The following is a 27619-nucleotide window of genomic DNA, read 5'->3' on the forward strand; positions in this document are numbered from 1 at the left end:
TCCCCACCCAGGGCTGTGTCCTCACATGTGCATGTCCTACCATGTTCCCATCCATGGCCGTGTCTCCATCTATGTCCATGTCCCCATCCAAGTCCCCTCATGTCCCCATCCATGGCCATGTCTCCATCCATGGTCATGTCCCCCATGTCCCACCATGGCCCCACCCATGTCACTGTCCCCAAGATGTCCCCATCCATGCCTTAGTTCAACGTCTTTATTTTTACCCCTGTTTCAGGGGTTTCAAAGGGATGAACAGAAACCTTTTCATTTCAAAGCCAAAAAAAGGATTTATGTGTCCCTGCTGGCAGAGCATCCTCATGCTTGGGTGGGTGGGAAAAAACATTTTTGGAGGCGTTTCCACCTCACTGTCTCCAGAATCATGGGTTTTGCCCCAATCCATCCCATTTTGGATGTGGAAGATGCCAAAGGGCCAGAGAGAATTAAAACAATGGATTTATGTTAGAGAAAACCTCCAAGGACATCCAGTGTTTCTTGATGCCACCAGAAGATGCAAAAAGTGAGATTTTTCTGGGGTCAGGAGTCAACAAATCTGCTGTCCACAATGGATTTCTGATGTTGGTTTGTAGATGTGACCAGGTCCCCACAGGGAGCCAGGAGGATGCAGAGCCCCCAGCCAGATGCCTTTCCAACACGGATCATCCAGTGTGGATCCTCCCAAGGGCGATGGAGCTGGAGCAGCACACAAAGCTCTTCCTGCACTCAGGGTACTGGCAGGGCTTCCCTTAGTGGTTGCTCCGTTGGTGTTGGTTCAAGGCTGACCTCTGTTTGAACCCCTTCCCACACTGGGGACACTCAAAAGGCCTCTCCCCAGTGTGGATGCGCCGGTGGGTGATGAGGGTGGAGTTGAGTTTGAAGCCCTTCCCACAGTCGGGGCAGCGGAAGGGCCTCTCATCTGTGTGAATCCGCTGATGTACGAGGAGATCTGAGCTGGTCTGAAACTTCTTCCGGCACTCCTCACACTCGTAGGGCCGTTCCCCTGTGTGGCTCCTCTGGTGGATGATGAGGTTGGAGCTCCGACTGAAGCTCTTCCCACACTCACCACACTTGTAAGGCCGCTCCCCAGAGTGCATCCTCCTGTGATGCATCAGTTCTGAGCTCTGGCTGAACCTCTTACCACATTCCCCACATTCATAGGGCCTCTCGCCGGTGTGGGTCCTCTTGTGGACAATGAGGTTTGACCTCTGGGTGAATCTCTTCCCACACTCAGGACACTCATAGGGCCTCTCCCCGGTGTGAATGCGCCGGTGGGTGATGAGATCAGGGTTATTTTTGAAGCCCTTCCCGCAGTCAGGGCAGCGGAAGGGCCTCTCATCTGTGTGAATCCGCTCATGCCTGAGGAGCCTGGAGCTGCTCTGAAACCTCTTCCCACACTCAGGACACTCATAGGGCCTCTCGCCTGTGTGCGTCCACTGATGCTTCAGGAGACTGGAGCTTCTCTGAAAGCTCTTCCCACATTCCCCACACTCATAGGGCCTTTCTCCAGTGTGGCTCCTCTGGTGGTTGATCAGGTCAAAGCTGTTTCTATAGCTCTTCCCACACTCCCCACACTCATAGGGCCTTTCTCCAGTGTGTATCCTCCGGTGGTGGATCAGGGTTGAGCTCCGGCTGAAGCTCTTCCCACATTCCCCACATCTATAGAGCTTGTCCCCACTGTGGACCTGCTCATGGACCCTCAGTTCCAAACTCTGGCCGCCTCCTCGGCCCAGGGTGGGTCTTTCTTCCTTGGATCCCTGTGATCTGCGTTTGCAGCCCGTCTTTGTGCGCGATCTCCGTGGCTTTTCCTCCCCATTGAATTCCTGAGCTGTGGCGCCACTCAAAACAGCCTCTTCCACGAGGTTCTGCTGCAAAGATCTGTCCCCACTGGTCTCTGTCCACTGCTCCTTGTCTGGGGGAGGAAGGACAAGGAGAAGACGGGATTTGCCTCTGTGCCAAAGGGAAGGGGAAGGAGATCCCCCCAGTGCATCCCTGGCAGGATGGCGTCAGCAGCGGAGTTGTCCTGCAGCCAGGGGCTGTGCTGGGCTGGGACATGGAGCAGGAGAAAGGGGGAAAAGGGCACAGACTTCCTCCTCACCTGCCAGGGACTCCTGGGCCATCTTCCTTGCATTGTCCTCTTCCTATATCCGGTCAAGGTTTGGGAATGGGAAATCCTGGTTTGAGGGGGAAAACAAGGGCTGAAAACGTTGTGTTTGATGGTGCCGCTACCAAAGTGCAGCTCGAAAAGTCACCGTCCCTTTCAGCCTCGCGGGGACCAGACCCCACTCATCTCCAGCCTCCCCACCCCTCTCCATGCTGCCAGGGGTCCCCCGGATCCAGGATCGCCCCTCTGTGCCCTCCCCTCTCCGGGGCTCTCGCGTTCCTCCCCGGCTCTCCCGGGGACCCCCAAACTCGGTATCGCCCCTCTGCCCACCGGTACCAGGCGATCGCCACGTGGGACCCCCCCAAGATCCCTCCAGGGCATTTGCGGCTCAGCTTTGGGGTCCTGCAAGATTCAAACATGCCCTGTCCCGTAAAAAAAAACCCTCCCGGAGACTCCCACGATGGATTTGGGGCGAGCTCCCCCTCCCCGCTCACCTGTGGGTTCCGGGGGTGGGGATTAGGTGATGCTGCTGGAGCCGGGGGAGCTGCGGCCTGAGCGGCCGGGCGGGGAAACCGCGCGGTTCTGCTGCTCCTCCTCCTCCCGCTGCTTCTCTTCCTTCTGTTCCTTCTCTTCCTCCTCTTCCTGTTCCTCCTCTTCCTCCGCTCCTCCTCCGCTCCCAGCCCGGGCCGGGCAGGTGCCGACACCCAAAAGCAGCCGCGCTTTGCCCTGGGGTGTCTCCCAATGCGGCCCCGCCTCGCGCGGCACTGGGAACGATACTGGGAGCACCGGGGAGGAACTGGGAGCGCTTTCCCTCCCAGTACGGCTCTTACTGGGAGCACTGGAGGGAACTGGGAGGAAACAGCGCCGGGACACAGCTACACCGGCGGTGGGCGGGGCTAAACAAAAGGGCGTGGTCAGGAGCGATCGCGCGCTGTGATTGGTGGGCAGGCGGAGCGCGGTGTTTCCCTGGTCACGTGAGGGCGGGGGGAGTTGGAGCGATGGCGGCGGCGTCCGGTGAGAGGGGGCAGGGACCGGGAATGGGATGGGGAATGGGGACCGAGACAGGAACCGGGAATACGGGAATGGAACCAGGAATGGAGTCCGGACTGGGATGGGAGCAGGACGGGACGGGGGTAGGGGGGACACGGAAACGGGCGGGGCCGGGGGCGTGACAGCGGGGAGAGGGGCGTCCGCTACAGGGGACACAAGGGGTCGGAATGGGGGGACATGGGAACAGTTCCAGGGCAGGAGGTCCTTGATCAGCTGCCCCAGAACCTCCACCAGGGTCTCCCAAGCGTAGCCGGAGTCACTCAGCTTGGGGTCCCCAAAGCCCTGAGCAACCCCCAAGTCCCTCCCAGGAACCCTCAACACCGCTGAACCCCGCATCTCCCAGATCCCTTGGACGATCGTCCCATGTTTTAGTTCAACATCTTTATTTTTACCCTGGTTTTGGGTGTTTCGAAAAGACAAAGAGAAATGAAAAGAAAATCCAGGCCACGGGGAGCCAGGAGGATGTGGAGCCCCCTATCCACTGAGGGCACTCACAGGGCTTCCCTTAGTGGTGCCTCAATTGGTGTTTGCTCAAGGCTGACCTCTGGGTGAAGCTCTTCCCATCCTTGAGACACTCAAAGGGCCGGTGACATCACAAGGAGCAGGGCTGGCTGTGATTTTTTTGGTGCCTATGAAATCCCAAGGGCAGTGTCACACCGGGGGCAGCTCTCAATGTCCCCAGCAGGTCACGCTGTCCAGTGCAGCCCATACCAGCAGTCACTGTGCACATGGAAGAGGCTGGGCTGGATGTGGGTCAGGGCAGAAACGCTGCCCCCAGGACTGGGGTCTCCCCCTGTCTCTGGGGCACAGCCCCTGGTGGGAACACCTTCGGCAGGGCATGCAGCTGCTGCTAGGCCATGGGGACAGGCCGTACCCCATGCCAGCTGCCTGGACCCCTCTGATGCCTGTCCCAGATCCCTGTGGCTCCTGTCCCCACTACTCCTGACCTCCTTCACTCCATCCATCAAAGTCCCACTCAGTCTCTTCACTGTGAACTTTGGAAAGAATGAAAGAAAGGATGCGTTGTCAGTTGACCCTGGCTGGATGCCGGGCACCCACCAAATCTGCTCTCTCACTCCCCTCCAGAGATGGACAGGAGAGAGGAAATAGAATGAGGGCTTCATGGGTTGAGATAAGGACTGGGACAGATCACTCAGCAAATGCCATCATAGGAAAAACAGGTTTGAAATTAGTGATATTAATTGAATTTATTGCTATCAAAATCAAAGCAGGATAATGAGAAGTTAAATAAAGCTTTAAAAACACCTTCTGCTCATCCCTCCCTCCTTCCCAGCTCTGCCTCCTGCCCCAGTGGGTGCAGGAACACAGGGAATAGGGGTTCTGGTCAGTTCATCACACGTTGTTTCTCCTGCAGCTCGGGGATAGGAGTTGTTCCCCTGTTGTGCCAGGGGTCCCTCTTGGAGATGGTTCTCCATGAACTTCTCCAAGGTGAGTTCATCTCATGGACAGCAGTTCTTCCCAACCTGCTGCAACCTGGGTTACTCCTCCATGGGCTCACACGTCCTACCAGAACCCTTCTCCAGGGTGGGCCCCTCTCTCCACAGGTTTGTAGGTCACTGTCAGGTTCCTGCTCCAGCCCAGATTTCTCATGGGGTCACAGCCTCAGCTCAGGCATCCCCGTGCTTTGGCACAACATCCTCCAGGCGCTGCAGGTGCATCTCTGCACGCTGTGCCCTTCATGGGCTGCAGGGGCCCAGCTGCCTCACCACAGACTGCACTATGGAATCTCAGGGCAATCAGCTGTAGCACCTGGAGCAGCTCCTGCCCCTTCTCCTGCCCTGCCCTGGGTGTGTGCAGAATTATTCCTCTCACATGTTCTCACCCTGCTCTTCCCTGATCATAGTTACAACTCCACAATAACTGATACGCCGAAATCTGTTATCCCAAAGGCATTACCACCATTTCTAACTGGCCCAGCCTTGGCCAGTGGCTGGTCTGTCTTGAAGCCGGCTGGCGTTGACTCAGAAGGACATGGAGGAGCAGCTGCTTCAAGCAGCCTGTCACTGAAGGTGCTCCTAGAGTCCCCCTTTACCAAAACCTGGCAAGGGAAACCTAGAATAAGTATGGTAGGTTTTTTATTACAATTATTGATTATTACTATTATAGGTATTACTTCTATTTTTGTTAGTAATATTACAGTTATTACTAGTAGTTTTAGTCTTTTTGACTCAATAGTGGCTATAGTAGAACTGAAAAGTTCTTGATTGCAAGTAGAAATTTTAATTTTATCAGCCTCTTGCCCTGCCCTGTTCTGTATCATTGCTGTATGTGAAGCCACTGCTGCCAGGGCTCCATATTTCCCTGGTTTGGGAAATTTGATGGCATTGCTTACATGTCAGACAGAGAGGGCTTATTCCAATCAAATGCACTGCCTTTGCTCTTCTAGTCTCCGTGTTGGAAGCTTGTTCTCTAGTTGTCTCGTTAAGGACTTTTGGGTTAGGTTCTTTTTCCCCTTGAACTGGAGATTGATGAGAGGGAGGCTATTTTCTCTTGTTTGGTCTCAGTAGTTTATTATTTTCTTATCAACATTACAAGGTACAAGGAGCCATGTGCACTATGATAGAAAGGGGTAAAATGGCTAACAAAGATTCTTTTCAAGGTCTTTTACCCATTTACCCAATTAACAGATGCCAACTAAATTATTTTTCTTAGTGACCCAATCACCCAACACCTGTGTGCTGCACTCTGACATCTTTTATCCAATCACTTAGTACCACCCAAAAACTCCATGAAGAACATGAAGAAGAGACAACAATCTAAATCCTCCATCTTGTCTCCTGTTCTCTAAAATAACTTTTTCACCCAGTGATTTAAAAAAACTTTCTGATCTACACACTTACACTTCTAGCTTTTTCTATCTAACATTTGTTTTCATGTCTCACCATGAAAACATGCTCATGAATTTCCTGTTACATGAAATTCAGTGTTTTTTCTGGATCCTAGAACTAAGTATTAGAAACAAGGGCACACACTCTGTATCTCAGACTCCAACATCTAACATTGTTGACTTTCTCAGTTTCTCTTAATATTTGTGAATATTTGATTTTGCAAGATTCTGTAATCGGCTTTCTGCTTTGCTGTTAGATTTCTTAATGGTGTGTCAGAACTGAATGTAGGATTTTGGGTGGGACCGCTTCAGTCTGAGATGGGATTGTCTCAGCAGCAGCTGGTTTTGCACATCTGAGCAGAAATAACAAGGATTCAATGAAATTAATATTCTGCCTCGTTGCGCAACCCGCAGTGGCTGGCTGGAGGGAGCAGTAGTGGGAGCTGCATTCCAGCACAGTGCAATCTAGATTACACTAACATATGAAACCAATTAGACCATGATCTTTTAAGTACACATACAAATACACATAGTTTTACTACCACAACTAGCCCCACTAACAGCAGTAATTGTAACCATATACATCTATGTGATCATGACACTAGCAGGATCTGGTAAAAGGGATGAACTGGTAACATTACCCCACCTGATCTGTATCAGGAATTCAATAAACTTTCGAAGTCCCTAAAATTATGAAAATAAGTTTTTAAAACACAAGTAAATCCAAAACCCAAGCTAAAAACAAGAGTAGTGCCCTGATATGAAAAATAAGAGCAGTTACCTAATATGAAAGTACTCCATGAGATGAGGGGTGGGGTAATGGCCGGAGCCCCCGGCAAGGGGCTGGCAATGGACACTGACCCTTTGCTGAGCAGGGGCTCGGGGCCCTGCGGCGCCGGGCGGGAGCCGGGAAGAGCGAGAGAGCCGGGCTAAACATCAGCATTGGGGCGGGCACGAACTCGGAGGGAGGGGGCACTGCCCGAGGGGGCCCGCAGAGCCTCCCTGCTCCAAAATCCCGCGCGTGACAGCGGGGCAGCTGCCGGCATATTTGGGGCAGGGAGGAGCCGGAGGCGGGCGTTCCAAATAGCTCCTTTGGAGCCGGATTTTGTCCCAATGAGGGGCAATTCCCGTGGTTGCCGAGCGTCGCCGTCTCTCCTCACGAGCCTCAGGGCAGAGCTCTGTGCTCGGGGCCAAGGGCCGAGCTCCCGTCCGGAGGCTCCGAGACGGCAGAATTTTGGGGAGTTCCGGTGCTGGCTACCAGCAGAGCCCCAGCGCCGGGCCGGAGGATGCGTGGGACCCTCCCGCGGTGGGGGTTGGGCTGCCCGACTCAGGCGCTGCATTGTCAGGACAGAGCCACGTGGCAATCACCCGGCACCGGCGGGGTGGGGATTGGGAGGGCGGAGAAGGGCGGTACCGGAGCTGGGGGACCCTCTACAGCCTGTGGGGGGCAGGCGTCCCGATAAGGGGGACCCCCGGCACCCTGGAACGTGGAGCCCGGATAGGGGGAACGCCAGCAGCCTGGAGATGTTGGGACCATGGACAAGAGAGAGAGCCATGGGTGCCCCGGAGCCCTGAAACGGGGACGCCGGACAGGCAGTACCCCTGAAGCCCCTCTGACACCCAGAGAAGGGGAGCCTCTGGGATTCCCAGGAGCCCCAGCAGCCCAGAGAGAGGGGATACCACTACACACTGGAGCTGCAGAAGCCCAGATAAGAGGGACCCCCTGAGCCCCAAAGTGGAGAGGCCAGAGAGGGGGATCTTCTGGTGAAGAGCGGAAAAGATTCCACAGCTCGTCTGAAAGTAGATACGTATTTTAGCCGGTGGACATAGGCGTAATTATTTCCAAAGGCATATGGCCCGGGAGTAAGGATCGGCTTTCTTTTATTCATACGGTCTAGGATTACACAATGCGCCTAACACATATTCATTCCTTAGCCCCGCCTAGACTCGCTTCGTATGCTAATGAGCTCCAGGCTTCTCTACGCCTGCTGCTCCTCAATTCGGGGGTCTTCGGTGGTCCCTGATGAAGATTTTCAAACTCCTCCTCGCATCTGAACTTTTCACCTTTGTCTCCGGAGCATACGCCTTAGTCCCTTGGTCACATTCCAGACCTCGAGATTAGTCCTTGCTGGGTCAGGGGTCTCTTAATGCAAGTAGCCTTGTTCTCTCATCTTGTTTTCGAGCCCTGGCTCCTGTCTTAGTACAGCTGTGCTCTCATCCTGTCTCTGCACACACAGAAAATTTTCAGCATTCCTTAATGTCTTGTCAGCTAACTTTTAACCAGGTTTGCTTTTAACTCCTAAACCCCCTTGTTTCACTGGGTGGATGGTTTTTGCAGAAACTTGGTGGTTCTTGTAGTAGAGACAGACAATGACACCTGTTTCTTCTTCCAATCTTTATTGCACACATCTTATATTTATATGGTTATCAGAAGGCACTGTGTTCAGTTCCAGTTGGTTAGGAACTCAGTTCACTGGTTGGTAATGATGAGTGTACATGTCAATCAAAACTTTTCTCTCTAACAGTGTTTACATACTTTTTCTACTGATTCTCATGGAACAGACCCCTTGTTGTTACAGGTGCACTTGTTTCTATCCCCAATAATAGTTTGTTATGTTAACCAACTTTTCATTCTCAAGATGTTTTTGCAAGGGAACTTATCAGGCTAGCTGCTAGCTACACTCAGCTGAAGTAACAAGGCCTGAACCATGATTTTACAAGGCCTTTCTTTTATAAGGTTTTATCTATATGTGACAGGTGGTTTGGGTTTTTTTGAGGGTGGCTGAATCTTGTTGGTCTGGAGGTTTTTATGGACACCAGACAGCTGGTGACTTCCAGAGGTGGACTGGGCAGGAGGAATATCCAAGCCAACATGCTCACACCTTGTTTTTCCCCCAAAACAGGAATTCCAGTTCCCAAAGTTTAGCCAGATGGAGGAGGAGGCTACGAGGAAGAGGAAGATGCCCAGGACACTGAGACAGGTGAGGAGGAAGCCACTGCCCCTTTCCCCCTCTCTCCTGCTCCATCTCCCAGCCCAGCATGGTCTCCGGCTGCAGGACAACCCTGCTGCCAACACTGTCCTGCTGGGGATGTATTGCTGCTGGAGATGAATAGGTCAAATGGACACAGCTCGAGGTGTGGTGAAAGGAAGAGAGAGTTTATTTCTTCTCCCAGGATTTATAGGTTTCTGATACATGGCTAGGGATTGGATGGTCAGGATAACACTTTCCCAATTGCACTGGCTGTGAGAGATGTCCATCACAAGACACGTAACAGAAGGAATGTACACATCTCTATGTTTACAATTACTGTTCTGGGAAAGTCTTTAGAAAACTATGTTAGCAAGCTCAGAAGCTGAGTTTTCAGGGTGACAGGGATGCACTGCGGGGATCTCCTTCCCCTTCCCTCTGGCACGGAGGCAAATCGCATCCTGTCCTTGTCCTTCCTTCCCCAGACAAGGAGCTGAGGACAGAGAACAGGGAGGACAAATCCTTGCAGCAGAACCTCGTGGAAGAGGCCATTTTGAGCAGCTCCACAGCTCAGGAATCCAGCGGGGAGGAAAAGCCCGGGAGATCCTGCATGAGGAGGGGCTGCACATACTGGACTTGAAGGAACAGTAAGTAGAGTTTGCAGGCAACGCTAAATTGGAAGGAGGTGCTGACTCCCTCAAGGGCAGAGACCTTAACAAATCCAAGAGATGGGCAATCATCAACCATAGGAAGTTTAAGACGGCTGAAGGAACTTGCAGGACACCTCATAGCAGCCTTCAGCTTCCTCCTGAGGGGCAGTGGTAGGGCAGGCACCAATCTCTGAGCTCTGCTGACCCATGACAAGACCTGAGTGGATGGCTTGAAGCTGTGCCAGGGCAGAGTCAGGCTGGAGATCAGGAAGATTCTTTGCCCAGAGAGTGATTGGGCACTGAGTGGCTCCCATGGGAACGGTCATTGCCCCAAGACTGCCAGAGCTCCAGGAGCATTTGGACAGTGCTTTCAGGAACAGACTGTTCCTGAAACAAACAATCCTGGGATTGTTGGGGTGTCCTGTGCAGAGCCAGCAGATGGACTTGATGATCCTTGTGCATCCTTCCAGTTCATTAGTCACTGAAAACCACTGGGGGAAGTGCCATGTGCTAAACCACGAAGGGCAGTTCCTGGCTCCTGGGAGAGAAGCAGACACCAGCTGCCTGCTTTGCAGCTTGAGATCCCCATGAAAACATTTTGGGTTTCTATGTTCTGAAAGGTGGCACTGCCTGCATAGCAGTGCCTTCAGTTTACCACTCTTTGTGTCTGGAGTTGACCCACAAATGTCCCATGGTGGGGTGCTCCATTCCTACAGTCACTTCCATACCGGGACCAGACCTGGAGTGTGAGGAGCAAGCTCCAGATCCAAGCACCATCTTCTCAGACCACAGAATATTAAAGCATCTCCTTGGGATTGCCAAAGGAAGGGGAAATTTGGGACAAGGGGGGACACAGCAACACCCCAAAAAGCCCCCCAAATTGTCCCTCTGCCCTTCCCAAACCAGCCCATGTTTACCCCTAAAACGGCTTCAAACTGCCCCATAACTTTTGCGTGGGGTGGAGGGAGGCATCAAGACCATTCCCCCACCCCCCCTGTGTCTTAGCAGCTCTGTGCCCAACCGGAGGAGGAATGGGGCTGGGGGTGTGGGGGGGGTCTCCCTGTTGGAAATGATACAACTTTTAACATTTTCGTAATTTAAAATTCACCGTATAACTCATCAGCCCCCAAACCATCCCCATCACCTTCCACCCATCATCATAACCCCAAAGTTCATCACTGCCCACCCATCACCCCATAACATATCATCCCCCATCATCATTGTCACCCCAAAATTCATCAGCTCCCACCCATCACCCTACAAACTGTCCCCATAATCCCCCAACCCATCATAATCACCCCAGAATTCACCACCCCCCACCCATCTTCATCACCTGCACCTATCACCCCATAACCCATCAACCCCTTAACCATCCCCAGAACCCCCCACCATCATCACCCCAAATGTCATCACTCCCCCGCCCATAATCACCCCAAAATCCACACCCCACCCCATAACCACTCACCCCCCACTCCATGCCCCACTCACCTGCCCCTTCCTGCATCCCCAGCTCTGCCCTGGCTCTGCTGTCGCCATGTCCCCTCCTCCTGCCCAGTGGTGCAGGTACTGCTGCAGGGGTGGCCTCATGTCCCCTTGGGTCCCTACAGCTCCTTGGGCACCTTGGAGGGGGCAGAAAACACCATCTGGAACAGCGACCAGTGCTCACTGGCCTTGGGGACACCTCTGTCACCACCCTTGTCGCCATCGGTGTCGGGGTGGCTGTTGGAGCGTTACCAGCCCTGCAGCCATGTCCAGCACTGGCTCCCTGGGGACACCCCGCTCCTTTTGGGGTCCCCTCCGGTGCACCACTTGTAGGTCTTCAGTAGGGTGGGGAGCTCGGGGGTGGCTGGGCTCCATGTGTGGTGGGGGAGAGTCAGTTTTAGGGGCTTCAGAGGGCGGATTTAGAGGGTGGTGGGAAGGGGAGAATCATTTGGGGGGATCCATGGGTTTGAGGGCAGTTAATTTGGGGGGGAGTAATTTTGGGAGTTGGATTTGGGGGGTGGTGGGATGAGGAGAGTCACTTTGGGTAGTCCATGGGCTAGATTTGGGGTTGGTAGGATTGGGAGAATCATTTTGGGGGTTGAATTTGTGACTGATCAGATGGGGAGAATAATTTTGGGGGCTCCAGGGCTGGATTTGGGGGTGATGGGATGGGGAGAAGCATTTTGGGCTGGATTTGGGGTTGGTGGGACAGGAGAGGCATTTTGGAGGCTGAATTTGGGAATGATGGGATGAGGAGAATAATTTGTGGGGGTCCAGGGACTGGATTTGGAGGTGGAGGGGCACCCACAACCTGGCATCCCCACTTTGAAGGGTCCCAATATGTGAGGTCCCAAATCCCTGAGGTGTCCTTGGCCACCCAGGGGTCCCAGTTTTTTGGGTTCTGCCCACCCAGGGGTCCTCATCCAGTGTGTGCCCTCACAGCCCCGACCCCTGCTGGGAACAAGGGGACAGGGGGACAAGTGCCCCGGGCGTAGGCAGGACTGGAGGCATTTCCGTCCAAACTTCCCCTACACCCTGCCTGCACCCTGGGACCCCAATTCACCCTCCCTTTGACACCTGCTCAGAGGGGGGGCTTGGTGGCACCACAGGACCCCTTCTCTGTGATGTTCCTGAGGTGACACCTGCGCTTTTTGACACCACCACCCACCAGTTTGTCACCAGCTCCCCAAAGCAGGGGATGGCCCACATCTTACAGGAGGGGGGTGGTGACAACATTTTTGGGTTCCCCCCACCACCCTTACCTCCTCCCCCACCTATGCCCCAGGAGGTAATTCCACTGGGGATGCACCAGTGACACCAGAGGGACACCATGGGTCACCCCTTGAAGAGACTGGGGGGATCACAGTGGCTCCTGGAGTCCCTCCAAAATGACAGCTGGGGGACCGAGGATGCTGCGGGAACAATATGGGGAGTGGATTCTCCTTTGTGGGGGGGGGGAGGCACGCAGGCTTTGGGGTCTCCAGGATGGGTCCTGAAGTCCCCTCCCATCACTGCAAAATCACCCCCCCCAGCCCCTTCCTCAATTTCCCTCACTCTGTAGCCAATGTTCTGCAATTAGGTTTATTTTGGGGTGGGGGCTACTGGGATGGGCTGGTGGGCCAGTAGGATGGGCCATGGTATGTCCAGGTTGGTGGTCATCTGGTCTGGGGCTGGCCAAGCTGGTGGGCTGCAGGGCCAGGGGCCATCCAGACCAGAGTACAGCTGGGATCCATGGCTCTAATGTCCATCTGGACCAGTGTCCATCCAGAGTGGGATCCATGGTCTGGTGTCCATCTGGACCAGTGTCCAACTTCTCCTGCCCCTGTCCAGCCCAGGCTCTCCAGCCAGGGCCACTCCTCACTGCAGAGTGGACAAGACCCATAGTCAGTCCCAAGATGACCCCAAATGCCCTCCCAGCAACCCCATCAGACCACCCACCCTGAGCCCCAGTGCCACCGGTGTCCCCTGGAAGCCAGGCCAGCTCTGGATCTCCTGGAAGAGGGCATTGCCGGGGCAGTCGGTGTGGCCGAGCTGGCGGTGGCCATGCAGGGTAAAGTCCGGCCGGATGTGGCCAGAGCGGACGGCACAAGGCAGGAGCTCATCTCGCACCAGGGTGAGTGTGTCAGTGTCCGGCAGGGTGGCCGTGAAGTCCCCAATGATGCCAACTCCAAAGCCTTGGGTATTGTAGCCCTTGGTGTGGGCACCCACCCAGTGCCACCCCCGGCCCTCATACAAGTACCCGTCCGAGCCCACCACGAGGCTGTGAGGACACAATGGGGACAGTGAGGGCACAGTGATGGGAACTGCAAAGAGACAGGGATGGGGATTGAAGGGGGACAGCGGTGGGGACAATGTGGGGACAGTGGTGGGTGCTGTGCGGGCTTAGGTGGGGAGAAGGGGAACAGGGATTGGGAAAGTGGGGGGGCAGGAATGGGATGGGGACTGTGAGCGGTTATGAAGACAGTGTAGGGACAGGGATGGGGATTGTGGGGGGGGACAGGGATGGGGACTGCAGGGGGACAGTGATGGGGACAGCAAGGGGACTGGTGAGGACCATGGTGGGGACAGTGATGGGGACCATGAGAGGACAGTGGTGGGATCTGTGAGGGGACAATAGTGGGGACTACAGGGGGACAATGGTGGGGGCCATGGGGGAACAGTGGTGGAGACCACAAGGGCACAGTGATGGGGACCATGGGGGTTGATAGGGACCATGAGGAGACAATGACAGACCTCATGGGGGGTGACAGGAACTGGGGGGGTGGCAGTGCCCACAGGGGTACAATGTCAGGGCCCATGGAGGTGACAGGGACTGTGGTGGCTGACAGGGGCTGAAGGAGATGATGGGAACCACAGGGGATGACGTGGCCTATAGGCAGTGACAGGAACCAGTGGGGGTGACAGACCCCAAAGGGGTACAGTGACCACCCCACAAGGGCTGACAGAGTCTGTGGTGGGTGCCATTGCCCCAGAGGGGTAACAGTGACCTGTAGCCGATGTCGTCCCAGCCACGAATGTCCTGGTGGAAGCGCTGCATGTCCCTCATGGCGCGGGCGCAAGCGCTGAAGGTCCGGCAGGGCTGTGCTGGCTCCAGGGTGTGGTGCAGGAACACCAAGCCCAACGGGGGCTGCAGCAGGGCTGGGGTGCCCCGGTAGGGACGGGCATCCCACAGGCAGCGGGGCATGATGGCTGGGCACTCTGCAGGGACAACAGGGTGGAGGTGCTGAGATCTTGGAGACATGGGAAAAGCCTTGTGTGAAAGGGACATGGGGCTTGATGGGGGCATGGCAGACACATGCCCACATGGGGACAAGGGGCTTGATGGGCCCTTGGGGGAAATGGTGGTGATCACATGGGGACATGGGACTCCTTGGTGACATGGTAGAGTCCACCAGGGGACAAGGAACTTGATGGGGATACAGTAGAGTCTGCATGGGGACAAGGAGCTTGATGGGCCCTTGGGGACGTGGCAGAGACCATATGGGGACAAGGAGCTCCTTGGGGACATGGTAGAGGGGATGAGGGACTTGACAAGCCCTTGGGGATATGGTAGAGGCCACGTGGGGACATGGGGCTTGATGGGGACATGGTAGAGTTCACATGGGGACAAGGGGCACGTTGGGGATGTGGTGGTGACCATGTGGGGATATGGCTGGATATGTCTCCTGAGGCACTGCGGACATGGCAGAAGCCATCTGGGGAAATGAAGCTTGATGGGGACATGGTAGAGGCCTTGTGGGCACATAGGGAGTGACAATCCCTGTCTGGTGGGTGACAAACCCTGTTTAGGGGGTGACAACTCTGGGGCGCAACAATGCCCATTTGCATGGTGACAATCCCTGTTTAGGGGGTGACCACCCTGTTTAGGTGGTTACACCTCCGCTTAAGGGGTGACAATCCCTGTATGGGAGGTGACCATTTAGCCCTGTTTAGGTTTAACAACCACCATTTGGGAGGTGACAACCCTAATTTGAGGGGTGACACCCCCATTTAGGAGGTGCCACCCTGCCCGTACCCACGTAGCGCTCGATGAACTCCTGTGCTGCCCGACGAGCCACAGCTGCCACCTCCTTTGTCCCCACGTCCCTCAGGAGCTCCAGGCTGGGCGACAGGGTCCTCAGCACCCCCAAAATTGCCGCCACCTCCTTCTCCAGCCGTCCCTGTCCCGCTAGAGCTCCAAAATCCCGGCGCCGGTAACTGCTGGGGGGTCTCCCCTCTTCTGAGCCATTCCCGGTCCCATAGTAGCCCTGGAGCAGCTCAGCCAGTGGGAGGGGTCCCTGGGCCAGCCGCGCCCCCAGGAGTACCCCATCCATGGCCCCGATGGCCACGGGGTCGGGGACAGGGGACAGGGGACCCCTCAAGGTGTAATTTTGGGGGTTCTCCACGTCGTCCCAGCAGCCATCGGGTCCCAACGTGATGCTGTTGTTGTCACCCCCCTGTGCCAGCAGGAAGGATGTCCCCAAAGCCTCAGCGATGGTGACAGCCAAGAGGGGGTCGGTGGGTGGGTTGAGGGTGGGGAGGGGTCGCCCAAAGCCGCCAGATCTCAGCCCCGCCTCGATGCCGGCCAGGAGGGGACCGAGGGCCACCGTAGAACCGTCAGGGGCCAGCACCGCCCCCAGCTCCGGAGTCGCCGGGTCTTGGTGGAGGAGCTCGGTCAGGAGCTGCCACTGGCCCGGGGTGAGAGCCGGAGGGCGTTCGGGAGTCCCGGCGGGCTCGCCCAGCACTGCCCGGCACCCCGGGGTGCTGCAGACTCCCAGCTGCCTCCCCAAGGCCGTGGCAGTGCCAGGGGAACCCCCCTGGGCTGGGGACTCGAGGACGTCCAGGATGGCGAGTACCGAGTCCATGTGGCGCGGGGGAACAGCTGGGGACACAGCTGGGGCACGGGGGGTGGGAAGTGAGGAGGGTTAAGGGGTGAAGAGGGAGTTGGAAGAAGGGAAGGCACCCAAAAATGTGCCAAAAGCAAGAGGAGGGCATCCAAAATTGGGGGAAAGGATGGAAAAGTGGGGAAAAGATCCAAAAGAGGGGGAAGGGACCCAAAATAGGGGGAAAGGGTTCAAACGAGGGGGAAAACGACCCAAAATAAGGGGAAAGGAATCAAAATAAGTGGGGGGAAGACCCAAAAGAGGGGGAAAAGAATCCAAAATAGGGTAGAAGGGACTCAGAATAGGGGGAAAGGATCCAAAACCAGAGGGGAAAGGACCCAGAATAGGGAGGGGAAGACACAAAATAGGGAGAAGAAATCCAAAAGATGGGAAAGGACCCAAAATGGGGAGAAGGGACCTAATACAGGGGGAAAAGGACCCAAAATCAGAGGACAAAGGGTGTTGTGCATCGTCATGGGGTGTCCCAGGGTGTCGTGGCATGTCCCTACCTGTGCCGGGGCCAGCGCAGACACTCAGTGCCAGGAGTAGCCACAGGAACATCCTGAGGGACACGGGGACACCTTGAAGGACACAGAGACACGCTGTGGGACACAGAGACACACTGTGGAGCAGGGGGACCTCCTGCAGGACATGGCCTGGGACTTTGGCCCCACTGGGGGCGGGGTACAGGGACGTAGGAGGAGGGACACAGACACAGGGGGAGGACAGGGAGACACAGGGAGGGGAGGGAACATGATGCCACCAGGACACACATCAGGGGACAATGTTGCCATACCTATGGGGATGCTGCCACCAGGCCATGTGACCTTGCGTGTGACACTGACTCTTGCCCTGTCCCCATGGGTGGTTGGGGTCCCCTGAGCTCAGTGGCCCTGGCACACCCTGGTGGCTGTCACTCACTTCTGGGACACTTGTCATCAGCTGAACAAGTTCCCCGTCTCGCCCTGGTGAGTGGTGGCATTCAGCTGGGACACCGCGGTGGTGACAGTGGGGATATGGTAGCAGGAACTGCATCAGGCAGTGCTTGCTATTGCTGAGATGAAGGTGCTGGTGGCACTTGTGGTGGCGCAGGTGATGGCATTGATGCTGCCCCAGTTTGTGACCCCATCCATGTCCATGTCCCTCCCTACTCATGTCACTGTCCCCCCAAAGCCCCTATCCATTTTCACATCCCCCCATGTCCGTATTCTACCCATATCCGTTTCCCCCCAGGTCCCCATCCATGGCCACATCCCTATTTATTTCCATGTCCATACCTATGTCATTGTCTCCCACATGTTCTCATTTAAACCTTAGTTGAAAATCTTTATTTTTACCCCAATTGCAGAGATTTTGAAGGGATAAACTGTGGAGGCCAGCAAGGCGACTAATAGTGTAGCCACTCTGCCCTGGAAAGAGAGCCCATAGGCTTGAGTTAGCCACACGCCCCCCAGGGGGAGGCTCTTGGTTGAGAGCTTTTTTGTCATGGTGAGTTGTTAAGTTTCCCCCAATGTGCCTTTCCCCTGTATGCATATAATTTGTATCTTATTTGCCCTTCCCCCTTGCTCCACCCCTGTGCCCTCAGACCATTGGCCCTGTTGTTCTACCCTGCCCCCTAGCATCCCTATATAATCCTGGCTCTCCCAGAGCCCAGGGTCAGTCTTTGTCCTTGGACCCCTTTGTGAGGAAGAGAATAAAGGCTTCTTGTGGAACCCCATCCAAGGACTCCTGCCCCTTTCTTCAGAGTCCCTGAGGACCTGTGGCCACCAAATAGCCCTTTTCAAGTCTAGAGCTGAAATCACTGGGGCAAGGCACACATGCCTGTGTGCCCAAGGGGTGTTCCATTACAGATGCTTCCCTGGGAAGGTTGTGGCATCCTCGCCCACAGCAACAATGAACAGAAACAAGAAGAAAACAAAGACCAAAACAAATGGATTTATGTGTCCCTGCCAGATGAACAACCAAGTGCTTGGGTGGGTGGGAAGAACTATTTTGGAGGGATTTCAACCCCAGTGTTTCCAAAATTGAGGGTTTTGCCACAATCTGTTCCCAATTGGCTATGAAAGATGCCCATGGGCCTGAGAGAATTAAAAGGATGGATTTATGTTGGAGAAGACCTCCAAAGCAAACCAGTGTTGCTTGATGCCATCAGAAGAAGCAAAAAGTGATATTTTTCTGGGGTCAGAAGTCGACAAATCTGCTCTCCATGATGGATTTCTGACATTGGTCTCTGGATGTGCCCAGGGGGAGCCAGGAGGATGTGGAGCCCCCCAGCCAGGTGTCTTCCCAACATGGATCACTGGGGCTCTGCCCACCAGGTGTCACTGGGGATCATCCAGCACAGATTCCCCGATGGGGGATGGAGATGGAGCAGCGCACAAAACTCTTCCTGCACTCAGGGCACTGGCAGGGCTTCCCTTTTGGGTGCCTCCATTGGTGTTTGGTCAAGGCTGAGCTCTGTGAGAAGTTCTTCTCACACTCGGGACACTCACAAGGTCTCTCCCCAGTCTGGCTCCTCAGGTGGACAATCAAGTCAGAGCTCGACCTGAAGTTCTCTCCACACTCATTGGTCCAACCCCCTGTGTGGATTGTCATGTGGTGAATGATGTGGGAGCTTGTCCCACATTTTGAGCAATTCTGGGGCTTCTCCCCATGGTGAAGTTGCTCATGGACCCCATCTCTGAGCTCTGGTTGCATCTGTGGTCCAGGGTGGGTCTTTCCTCCTTAGAGCCCTGTGAACTGCATTTGCAGACCCTCGTCATGTCTGCAATCCCTGGATCTCTGTTGGATTCTTGTGCCATGGAGCTGCTCAAAATGGCCTCTTCCACAAGATTCTGCCACGTGCATTTGACCTCCCTGGTCTCCATCCTCAGCTCCTTGTCTGGGGGAGGAAGGACAAGGAGAGGATGGGATTTGCCTCCATGCCAGAGGGAAGGGGAAGGAGATCCCCCCCAATGCATCCCCGGCAGGATGGCGTCAGCAACGGGATTGTCCTGCAGCCGGGGGCCATGCTGGGCTTGGAGACGAAGCAGGAGAGAGGGGGAAATGGGTAGTGGCTTCCTCCTCACCTGCCTGGGGCTCCTGGAACATCTTCCTCTTCCTCACAGCCTCCTCCTCCACCTGGCCAAGGCTTGGGAGTGGGAAATCCTGGTTTAGGGGGGAAAACAAGGGATGAGCACGTTGAGTTTGAAGGTCCTTCTGCCCAAGTCCATCTCTAGAATTCACTGGGCACCTGGGGTCCAAAAAAACCTCCTAAACACCAAGATTCAGCCTTGAAAATGCCTCCCAGGTGTTCCCTGTTTCTGGTCTCTCCCCTTTGGTGTTCAGGGGTTCCCCCCTGTCCCAGCTTGCTGCTGCTTGTACTTGGGGTCCCCCATGTACTCAGTCCCAGTCTAGTCACTTCCCAGGCTGCTGGGAGTCCCAGGAATCAAAAAAGCCCCCTCCTCTGGTCTCTCCACTTAGGGATGCTGGGGATTTTTGGGGTCCTGGGGTCCCTTCTCCCCTTATTCTCTGCTTCAGGGTGCAGGGGGTCAAAGGAGTCCCCTCCTGCCTCTCTCCAGGCTGTTGAGGATCCTGCGAATCACGACACTGTCCCACTCTGGACTCCCCACTTTGGAGTCCTGGGGAACACAGGGCTCTGCTCCTTCAGGCTGCCTCTGCTGGCAGCTGCCACTGGGACCCCCCAATGTCCCTCCAAGAGCCATTTTCTGCTCAGCTTTGGAGCTCTTCATCTCAAATCACACCCCCCCTCAAAAAAAAAAAACTCAGCCCATGGGCCCCCCAGGATATCTGGGCCAAGCTCTTCATCCCCCGTCACCTGCGAGATGGGAGGGGCAATGATCCCACAGGTGGGGGAACTGTGAATTCAGGGAGCTCTCAACTTCCTTCTTCCTTCTCCTTTTCTTGATCTTTCTTTGTCCCTCCTCTTCTTCCCACTCTTCCTCTTCCATCCCTTCTCCTCCCTTGTTGGTGTTAATTTTTTACAAAGGGGACAGGACCACCGGGTGACGTGTCATGAGCTTTATTCAGGCACCAGTCTCAGCTACATCTACAGGAGGTGGCACAAGCTTACATCTCCCACAGCAGCTTCAGATATCTTTGTTAAAGAATATTTTATAAGTTTTTCAGCCAATAGCAAATTGCTAAAACTTACGGACAGTTGTTCTAACCAATCACTAAAAGCACACATACACCTGCTTCAAACAATCCTTGCTTGTTTGCTTTCTTAACAGTACATAATACTCTGTTATTAAGCTTAAAACCTTCTACTATCTTAGTAAACCTATTTTTTCTGCAGTCTTAAAATCTATCTTAGCCAAGCCTAAAATCTCAACTATTGTTTCCTTGCATGTTGTATTTTTCTATCTTCTTTAGTTTCAGGCTTTGCAGCTGCAGCTAGGTCTAAGTTCTCTGCTTTTTCTTTTCTAAGGCCTATTTTCACAGCTTCTGAGAGTCTTCTTATTTTTACTGTTTCCCACAGTCCCTAATCCCACCTCCTTCTCCTACTTCCATCATTTATCGAGCTTCTTCATCCCTCCTCTTCATCCCTCCAGGACAGGTTGGGATGGGCAGCGCGAGGCTCTTGGCTGCTCCCACCCAGTGGGGGTGGGGGGAACCCTACCTGGGGAAAAGGAAAGGGAAACTGTGAAAATTGGGGGCTGCAGATCCAAATTGGGGCTGGCTGGGGACCCTGGCTGGGGACTCCCATACCTTGGGGCTCCTCTGGGGAGATCCAGGAGGGGTGAACGCAGAGGGAGCTGGGGATCCCAGGAGTGGCATCACTGGGAGGGACTAACTTATACTGGGATCATACTGGGAGTGAATAGGAGCCTACAGGGGGCAATTGAGACCATGTTGGGGGCAAATGGGATATACTGGGAGTGTCTGGGATCATTCTGAGGGTTACTAGGAACAGCTGTGGGCAACTGGGATCATGCTAGGAGCAACTGGCAGGAACTGGGAGTGACTGGAATCATGCAGAGGGTGACTGGGAGCAACTGGGCTTATACTGGGATGAACTGGGGTCATCCTGGAGGTGAGTGGGATCATACTGGCAGTGAGTGTGACTACACTGAGGCTGACTGGGAGTGGTTGTGAGCAAATGGGATCATGCTCAGGGAATGGAACTGGGGGTGACTGGGAATATGCTGGAGGGAACTGGGGTACACTGGGAGAGAGTGGGACTGCCTGGAACAAAAGTGAGGGTGAAAGGGAGCAACTGGAACCATGTTGGGTGCAACTGGTTCATACAGGCAGTGGCTGGGACCACACTGCGGTCAAATTTGGATCATATTGAGAGTTGCCACAGTGGGGTGGATGTCAAAGGTGCCACGACCTTCCTGAAAAAGCGTCCTGAGAAGGACGGCTCTCAGTGGCACAGGCACGTCCCTCTCCTGGCCTGGCAAGCGGTGTCCAGCTCAGCAGCAGCTCTCTCCCAGGCGACACAGGGAATAAAAGGACTAGAGCTCTAGCTAGTGATTCCACAGAGAAATCAGCCTTTATTGGTGCAGGGCCCTCTGCAAAGGGGGCTAGCACAGAAGCTACACTCAACTGCAGAAAAAAACAGGGTTTATATAGGGAAGGAGAGGGGTGGGGGGAACTTGGATACAAGCAACAGGTTGGAGTGACAGGGAAGAAAACCAATGGGATACAATAAATCAACATAAAACTTGCAAGGGTCTCTGTGAGTGACACTATGAGAGAAAGTGCCTTGCCTATGGAGAAGCTCTCCATGGGAGCGCCACAGTCCTCTTGCTGGCTGATTCTTTGGCCCCCACAAGAGTGACTGGACTCATACTGGGAGTACCTGAGAATGACTGAGAACATACCATGCACATCATCCTCCATACTGGGGGTAACTGAGAGCAACTGGAGCATGCTGGGAGCAGATTGCATCATACTGGGACTGAGTTGATTTAGGAAGCAACTGGAACCATGCTGGAGGCAACTGGGACCATGCTGGGAGTGATTGGAAGCAACTGGGATGATACTGGGACCATCCTGAGAGTGCTGGCATGTGACTAGATTATACTGGAAGTTACTGGGATCATATTGATCTTGAAAGGGAGCAACTGTGATCATGCTTTGAGCTACTGGGTGTACCTGAGAGAAACTGGGATGATGCTGCAAGCAAATTGGAGTAACTGGGAATGACTGGATGCATGCTGGAGGCAACTGGGATATTCTGAGCATGACTGGGATCATACTGGGATCACTAAGACCTTACTGGGGCCACTGGGAGTGTCTGGGAATGCCTATGGACATGCTGAGGGCAACTGGGATATACTGGGAGTGTCTGTAAACATACTGGGGTGACTGCAAACAGCTGGGCCCATGCTGGGGGAGATTGGAATCACACTGAGAGTGACTGGAATCATACTGGGATTGACTGGGAGTGGCTGTGAGCAACTGGAATCATGCTGAAAGCAACTGGGAGGAGGTGGGAGTGACTGGGAGCATGACAGGCGTGACAGGGATATACTGGATGAGACAGGGAGTCACAGGGATCATCCTGGAAGCTACTGGGGTCATGCTGGCATTGACAGGGAGCAACTGGGAGCACACTGGGGGGCACTGCCATCATACTGGGAGGGACTGGGATCATACTGGGAGTGGCTACAATCATACTGGGATCATATTGGGTGTAAATGTACTCTGACTGGAGGTTACTGGGAGCTACCAGGCCCATGCTGGCAGCCAACTGCACACACACTGGGAGGAACTGGAAGCAACTGGGAATGATAGGATGCATGCTGGTGACAACTGGGATGTACTAGGAGTGACTGAGATAAAACTGGGGGCAACTGAACAATGCTGAGGTAACTGGGAGTGCCTGGCAATGACTACAGACATGCTGATGGCAACTGGGATATACTGAGCGTGTTTGTAAGCATACTGGGGTGACTGGGAACACACTGGGGGTGATCGAGATAAACTGGTATTTACAGAGCCTTCACTGGGGACAACTGGAAATGATCCCTCTGTTCCCCCCCAGCCCTCCCTCAGGCACTGTCGCATCTCCCAACCTGCACCACCAGGATCTGCCCAGAGCAGCTCAATGGCTCCAGCGCTGGGGCTAGTGGTGCTCCTGGGGGGTGACGGGGGAATAAGACCCCAGGCACTGGGACCCTGAACTGCCATTCTTGACACCAGGACCCCCCTTTTCCTCTTATCCTGCACAGCGACCCCACTGGATCCTCTATTTCTGGGCATCAGGACCCCCCTGCTCCCCTTTTCCCAGCCATCCCATGGCTTCCAGACTCCAGACTTCCTGTGTGCTTGACCTGGGGACACTCTGGATGCCTTGGACCCCCATTCCTGCTTCTGCCAGCCCCCAGCCCCACCTTTCTTCAAAACCAGAGACACCCTGAATTCTGCCTTCCCGATCATCCCGTGTGTCCCCAGTCTGTTACCCCCTTTTCTGGAAAAGCCTGGACTCCCCTTTCCTGGGCACCAGGACCCCCTTCTACCTCTCCAAGTCCCTGCCCCCCATTTCCTTGACTCAGAGACCCCATGGAACCCCCCCATTCCTGAGAACCGAGATGCACTTTTACCCCTTTTCCCAGCACTGAAACTCGCCTGCACCCCCTTATCCGGCACCGACTCAGCCTTTTCCGGCCACCCCACCTCTCCCAGCCCCACCCTTTTCCCTGACCCTGGGACCCCTGCGCCCCCATTCCTGCATTTGCCAGCCCCCAGCCCCTCCCTTCCTCACACTGAGGAGCCCTGACATCTCCTTTCCTGGGCACAGGATTCCCTGGACACCTCATCCCAGCTCTCCCAGTCCCTGCATCCTCCTTTCCTTGACTCTGAGCCCCTGAACCTCCTTCCCAGCTCTGCCAGCTTGTTGTGTCATTCCTCTCTGGCTGTCAGCTTGGGGAGTGCCCACTCCCCCCCCGCCCCACCAACGGGGGTAGTGCCAGAGGTTAAGGCTTTTTTTCTTTGCCCCCGCAACCTCCCTGCAGGGGGGTGGGTTTACTGTTGTTGTCGGAGTTTTCCTCTTCCAGACCCCTCTGAGTCCTTGCCGCCGCCGGGGGCCGTGCTGACTCCCCTCCCCCTCTTCCCCACTGCAGGGATGCAGCGGGGAGCCCAAGGGGGTGGAAAGAAAGAGCCGCTATAATTTACAGCAGTCAGGGCCGCTCCGTGTTTCTCTGGCCCCAGCGCGGGAACATGCAAGGGACTCAGCCTTTTAGTTTATAATGAAGTATTACCGCCGGTGGTCCCCGGGGCATTTCCGTCTCCTGTGTCCCATCTAAAGGAGGTTGAGTGACTACCCTCCACCCCCCCCCACCCCCACCCCCCCCTGCATACCCAAGTCCCCCTCCCTGTGAGTTTACTCCTACACCTTTGTGGGCATTCGAAGGAGTCTGTGTCTGTTATTTCTTAGCGTGTTTAACCTTGATTTGTAGAAAGTTTGTAAGTTTGCTAGCTGTGAAAAATAATTGGTTCTTTCTGAAATACCCACTCTCTGAAGAAGTCCTGTTAAAAGAAGCAGCCCCAGACCCCCAACCTTTGTCTCTTCCTGGCGTTTCCCTTTGCAAGAATAAACTGTGAAATATAACTCAGAAGAGTCTGCCCTTTTGGCTTTTTCACTTGGTTAATAGACTTGTGCTCAGAGGGAATTGGTCTGCTCAAATCCTGAACTAAACCCGGACAGCAGCTCTGGTCAAGATCCCTCCTGGCTTTGGGCCGGAGACAGAATATTGAGAGAAAGAAGTGCATTTGTTAAAGTTAACTTTGTGAGGTTTTTTTTCTTTCCCTCCGTTTTTCCTCTCTGCGAGAGTATGTGGGGGATGATGAAGAAAGATATCAGCAGAGCTGCAGCAGCAGCAGAGCGGGCAGTCGTCCCCCCCGCCCCCCCCCAAGAAAAGCACCAGGATAGTACCCAGTTTGTCAAAAAGTAATGATTTATTGTTTTTTTAAAATGTTTTTATATACCTTGTCCGGCCTGGAGTGGGGGGAGGAGGCCAAGACAGAGCCTTGTTAACTTCTCAGAAGCCGGAAACACAAAGAGGACAAGAGAGCTTTGACTTTACATCTTAAGGGGGTGTTCACAAGTTGATTTCACTTTTCAATGGTTAAAACTGCTGTCAGTTCTTAGAAATGACTGATAATTGGTCAGGAGAAAAGACTCCCATCAGCCACCAGCAGCTTCAACTTCCTTAGCTCTCAAAACTATCTTAAAGGCAAAGTCACCCCATGACACCTGGCCAAGCCTTGACTTTACCTGGACAGAATGTTTGCCAACAGATCCAGATGGTTTTGCACCAAATCAGTATTTGAGTCACCTTTTGACTCAGCAATTTGACCCTATGAATATGACAGCTGAATCAATTTTGAAGTGGGCTTGGAGAATAATTTCCAGAGGTGGTTATCCAATCCTTCACTGATTTTTTTTTGTTTGTTTGCAGACTATGAGATGCTGGTACAGTGTTTTAGTGGTTAATAGTAGTTTTATATTTATATATGTCATTAGTAATGTTTATGATTTCATTGATTTTGAACTGCTATAGGTTCTTATTCATTGTGTATATGGTTTTGTGTTAATATTGCTGTGTATGACAGAAGTACATCTCTTTTTTTATTTTTTTTTTTAAAAACAGGGGGAATTGATGCCCTAAAAGCATTTGATTAATGTAATTCATTAACTTCAAGGGGAGAAGTGTCTGTGTTTTGTTGGCGGGTTCAAAAAGGTCACCTGTTCATCTGACCAGACTGTGTGCCTCTGAACACATGAGATCCAGTGAATGGAGACGTCACCACACAACCTTGATACTCCAGACATGGATCCGAAGTGGACCTGTCAAGACACAGTTGTCTGAAAACTACACAGACAGTTTACCAACAGAAATTTTATGTTGTTATTATGATGTTGTGTCTCTAACAATTTTTTTCAGTTATTTTCTGGTTTAAGATTTAAAAGGATGTGAAGAACAACCTGAACATCGAAGCCCTCAGTCACCAATCGGCTGCCAGCTGACATCATGGGAGCAGTGAACGTTCCAAGACTGAATTGTGTTAAATCATTGTTTAAAAAAATCATTGTGTAAAAAAGAATTTAATGGAAGATCAAAAGAGTGTAGAAACCCCATCTAACTGTATAAAAAACAAATTGCAGTTGTGTGTTTACCCTTTCAGCAAATTGCTTTCACACTTAGACTGCATGAATACCAGAGCATGTGTGTTAAAAGTAGTTAGATAATAGTTTAAGATAAAGAGTTTAGCTTGTGTAGTAATTGTTATATTAGTATAAAGTATTCCCCCTTCGAGAGTTAATGTAAGCATATTTGAAAGTTCATTTAACGTTAAAGCCTTACCTGCAATTCTGCAAGCATGGTGTCATTTGCATGGAACAAACTGCTTATGGTAATTGTGTTGTGTATAAACCCAGTCAACTGTCTGCTAATTAACTTCCAAAAGCGACAGAACATATGGGTCACTCTAGCACACTTGACAGGCCAAAAATCAATGTGTCTAAGCCTAGCCACACCTGGAGATCCTTTTTGCACCTGTCTCATGGGAGTCCCTGAATGGGATCCTCAAGCATTTAAAGGTTTAATTAGTAACGAGACTCAACTGAATCGACTGGCAATGTTGCAAGAGTGCAATCGCGCTATTGGCCTCACATCAAGGCAACTTGAAGCCTGTTGGCAAGCAAAAATTATCAAAGTTCTTAATGTTATCATAGAGCCCACAGAAGATTTAGATTTGTTAAGTTCCACCAATACCTCAGGTGGATGGATAATGTTTGAACCCCCGACAAAAAGCCATTCTAACAAAGTAATGCAGCACTGGGCAACAGTCAACCCTACAGTTGATCTCGTTACTCACACTGAAAGTAAAGCTTTTTATTTGTGGTGCAATTTCACAGGATGATTACCAAAGCAATTACCTAGTTCCATATTCCTAATCTGTGGAGATAGAGCATGGAATGGAGTTCCTGCTAGCTCACATGGAGGACTCTGTTATCTCGGAAAACTTACTTTGTTCCATCCAAGCTTACACCAATTGCTGAATGTAGCTGATAAAATGAAAAACATCAAACAGTCAAAGTGAAGCCTGAATGAATTAAGGCTTAGCAACTCTAAAAAGGCTTGCTTGCTGGACTAGAAAAGAATTAAACTTAACATCAACCATGTTAAGTGAACTTTCAGCCGATGTAAGCAGTGTACGTCATGCAGTATTACAAAATTGAGCTGCAATTGACTTTTTGCTCTTAGCACAAGGACATGGTTGTGAGGAGTTTGAAGGCATGTGCTATTTGAATCTTACTGATCATTCAGTTTCCATCCATAAGCAACTACAACAGCTACAGGATGGGTTACATGCCCTGAAAGAAGATAGTGACCCCATTAGAAGTTGGTTCGCCAGCTGGGGTATCACTGGCTGGTTAAGATCTCTTGTGCTAGAAGGGGGATGGATTTTAATTATAGTGTCAATTGGGATGATAGTTTTAAGTTGTGTGTAAAAGTGTAGAATGAGTCGCATCCAAAGCCTGGTTTGTGCATAAAGAGAAAGGGGGAATTGTGGTGACTCTTTTATATATTAGTAAAGGCCTGTCTGCACAAACCAGTCTTTGAAATAAGTCCTGATATTAAAGGCTAAAGTCCTTGGAACTTTCCTGCAGAAGAGAGAATAAAGCAAAACAATATCCTTGTGTA

General features: G+C 53.1%; 2 protein-coding genes and 1 long non-coding RNA gene across 8 annotated transcripts; 1 reads left to right on the forward strand and 2 right to left on the reverse strand.

Annotated features, from left to right (window-relative positions):
• Positions 1–200: 200 nt before the first annotated feature.
• On the reverse strand, positions 201–2971 carry LOC102112593 (uncharacterized). The gene is made up of 3 exons (XM_005534119.3): positions 2593–2971; positions 2093–2168; positions 201–1906 (listed from the first exon to the last, which is right to left on the reverse strand). Exons 2-3 carry the CDS (start codon positions 2112–2114, stop codon positions 744–746), a joined length of 1185 nt encoding a protein of 394 aa, XP_005534176.2. The 5' UTR covers positions 2115–2168; positions 2593–2971; the 3' UTR covers positions 201–743.
• Positions 2972–3054: 83 nt separating this feature from the next.
• LOC148182398 (uncharacterized) lies at positions 3055–27619 on the forward strand. 3 transcript variants are annotated; one of them, XR_015774749.1, is made up of 4 exons: positions 3055–3112; positions 8900–8977; positions 9451–9612; positions 25562–27619. It is a non-coding gene; the product is annotated as an uncharacterized LOC148182398 (long non-coding RNA). The 3 variants fall into 3 exon arrangements; XR_015774750.1 differs by lacking the exon at positions 25562–27619 and adding an exon at positions 17308–17567; XR_015774748.1 differs by lacking the exon at positions 25562–27619 and having other exon boundaries at positions 9451–10821.
• PGLYRP2 (peptidoglycan recognition protein 2) lies at positions 12660–16643 on the reverse strand. Of its 4 annotated transcripts, none has more exons than XM_014262600.2 (5): positions 16469–16641; positions 15113–15970; positions 14085–14295; positions 13036–13357; positions 12819–12957 (listed from the first exon to the last, which is right to left on the reverse strand). In XM_014262600.2, exons 1-5 carry the CDS (start codon positions 16518–16520, stop codon positions 12955–12957), a joined length of 1446 nt encoding a protein of 481 aa, XP_014118075.1. In that variant the 5' UTR covers positions 16521–16641; the 3' UTR covers positions 12819–12954. The 4 variants fall into 4 exon arrangements, with proteins under 4 accessions (XP_087924673.1, XP_014118075.1, XP_014118076.1 ...); XM_014262601.2 differs by having other exon boundaries at positions 15113–15733; positions 16469–16640; XM_088068547.1 differs by lacking the exon at positions 13036–13357 and having other exon boundaries at positions 12660–12957; positions 16469–16642.

The sequence above is a fragment of the Pseudopodoces humilis genome, chromosome 31, assembly GCF_049639895.1.
Source record: "Pseudopodoces humilis isolate 2021_Gansu_Grassland_sample_001 chromosome 31, ASM4963989v1, whole genome shotgun sequence".
NCBI lineage: Eukaryota > Metazoa > Chordata > Aves > Passeriformes > Paridae > Pseudopodoces > Pseudopodoces humilis.

What these genes read in the sequence shown, in the direction of transcription:
- LOC102112593 (XM_005534119.3), bottom strand. Translation starts at nt 2,114, where the DNA reads ATGGCCCAGGAGTCCCTGGCAG. An exon ending in GGCCCAGGAGTCCCTGGCAG is followed by an intron (nt 1,907 to 2,092) that starts GTGAGGAGGAAG and finishes TTCCTCCCCCAG; the next exon opens with ACAAGGAGCAGTGGACAGAG.
- PGLYRP2 (XM_014262600.2), bottom strand. Translation starts at nt 16,520, where the DNA reads ATGTTCCTGTGGCTACTCCTGGCACTGAGTGTCTGCGCTGGCCCCGGC. An exon ending in GTTCATCGAGCGCTACGTGG is followed by an intron (nt 14,296 to 15,112) that starts GTACGGGCAGGG and finishes TTGTCCCTGCAG; the next exon opens with AGTGCCCAGCCATCATGCCC. An exon ending in TGGGACGACATCGGCTACAG is followed by an intron (nt 13,358 to 14,084) that starts GTCACTGTTACC and finishes GTGTCCTCACAG; the next exon opens with CCTCGTGGTGGGCTCGGACG.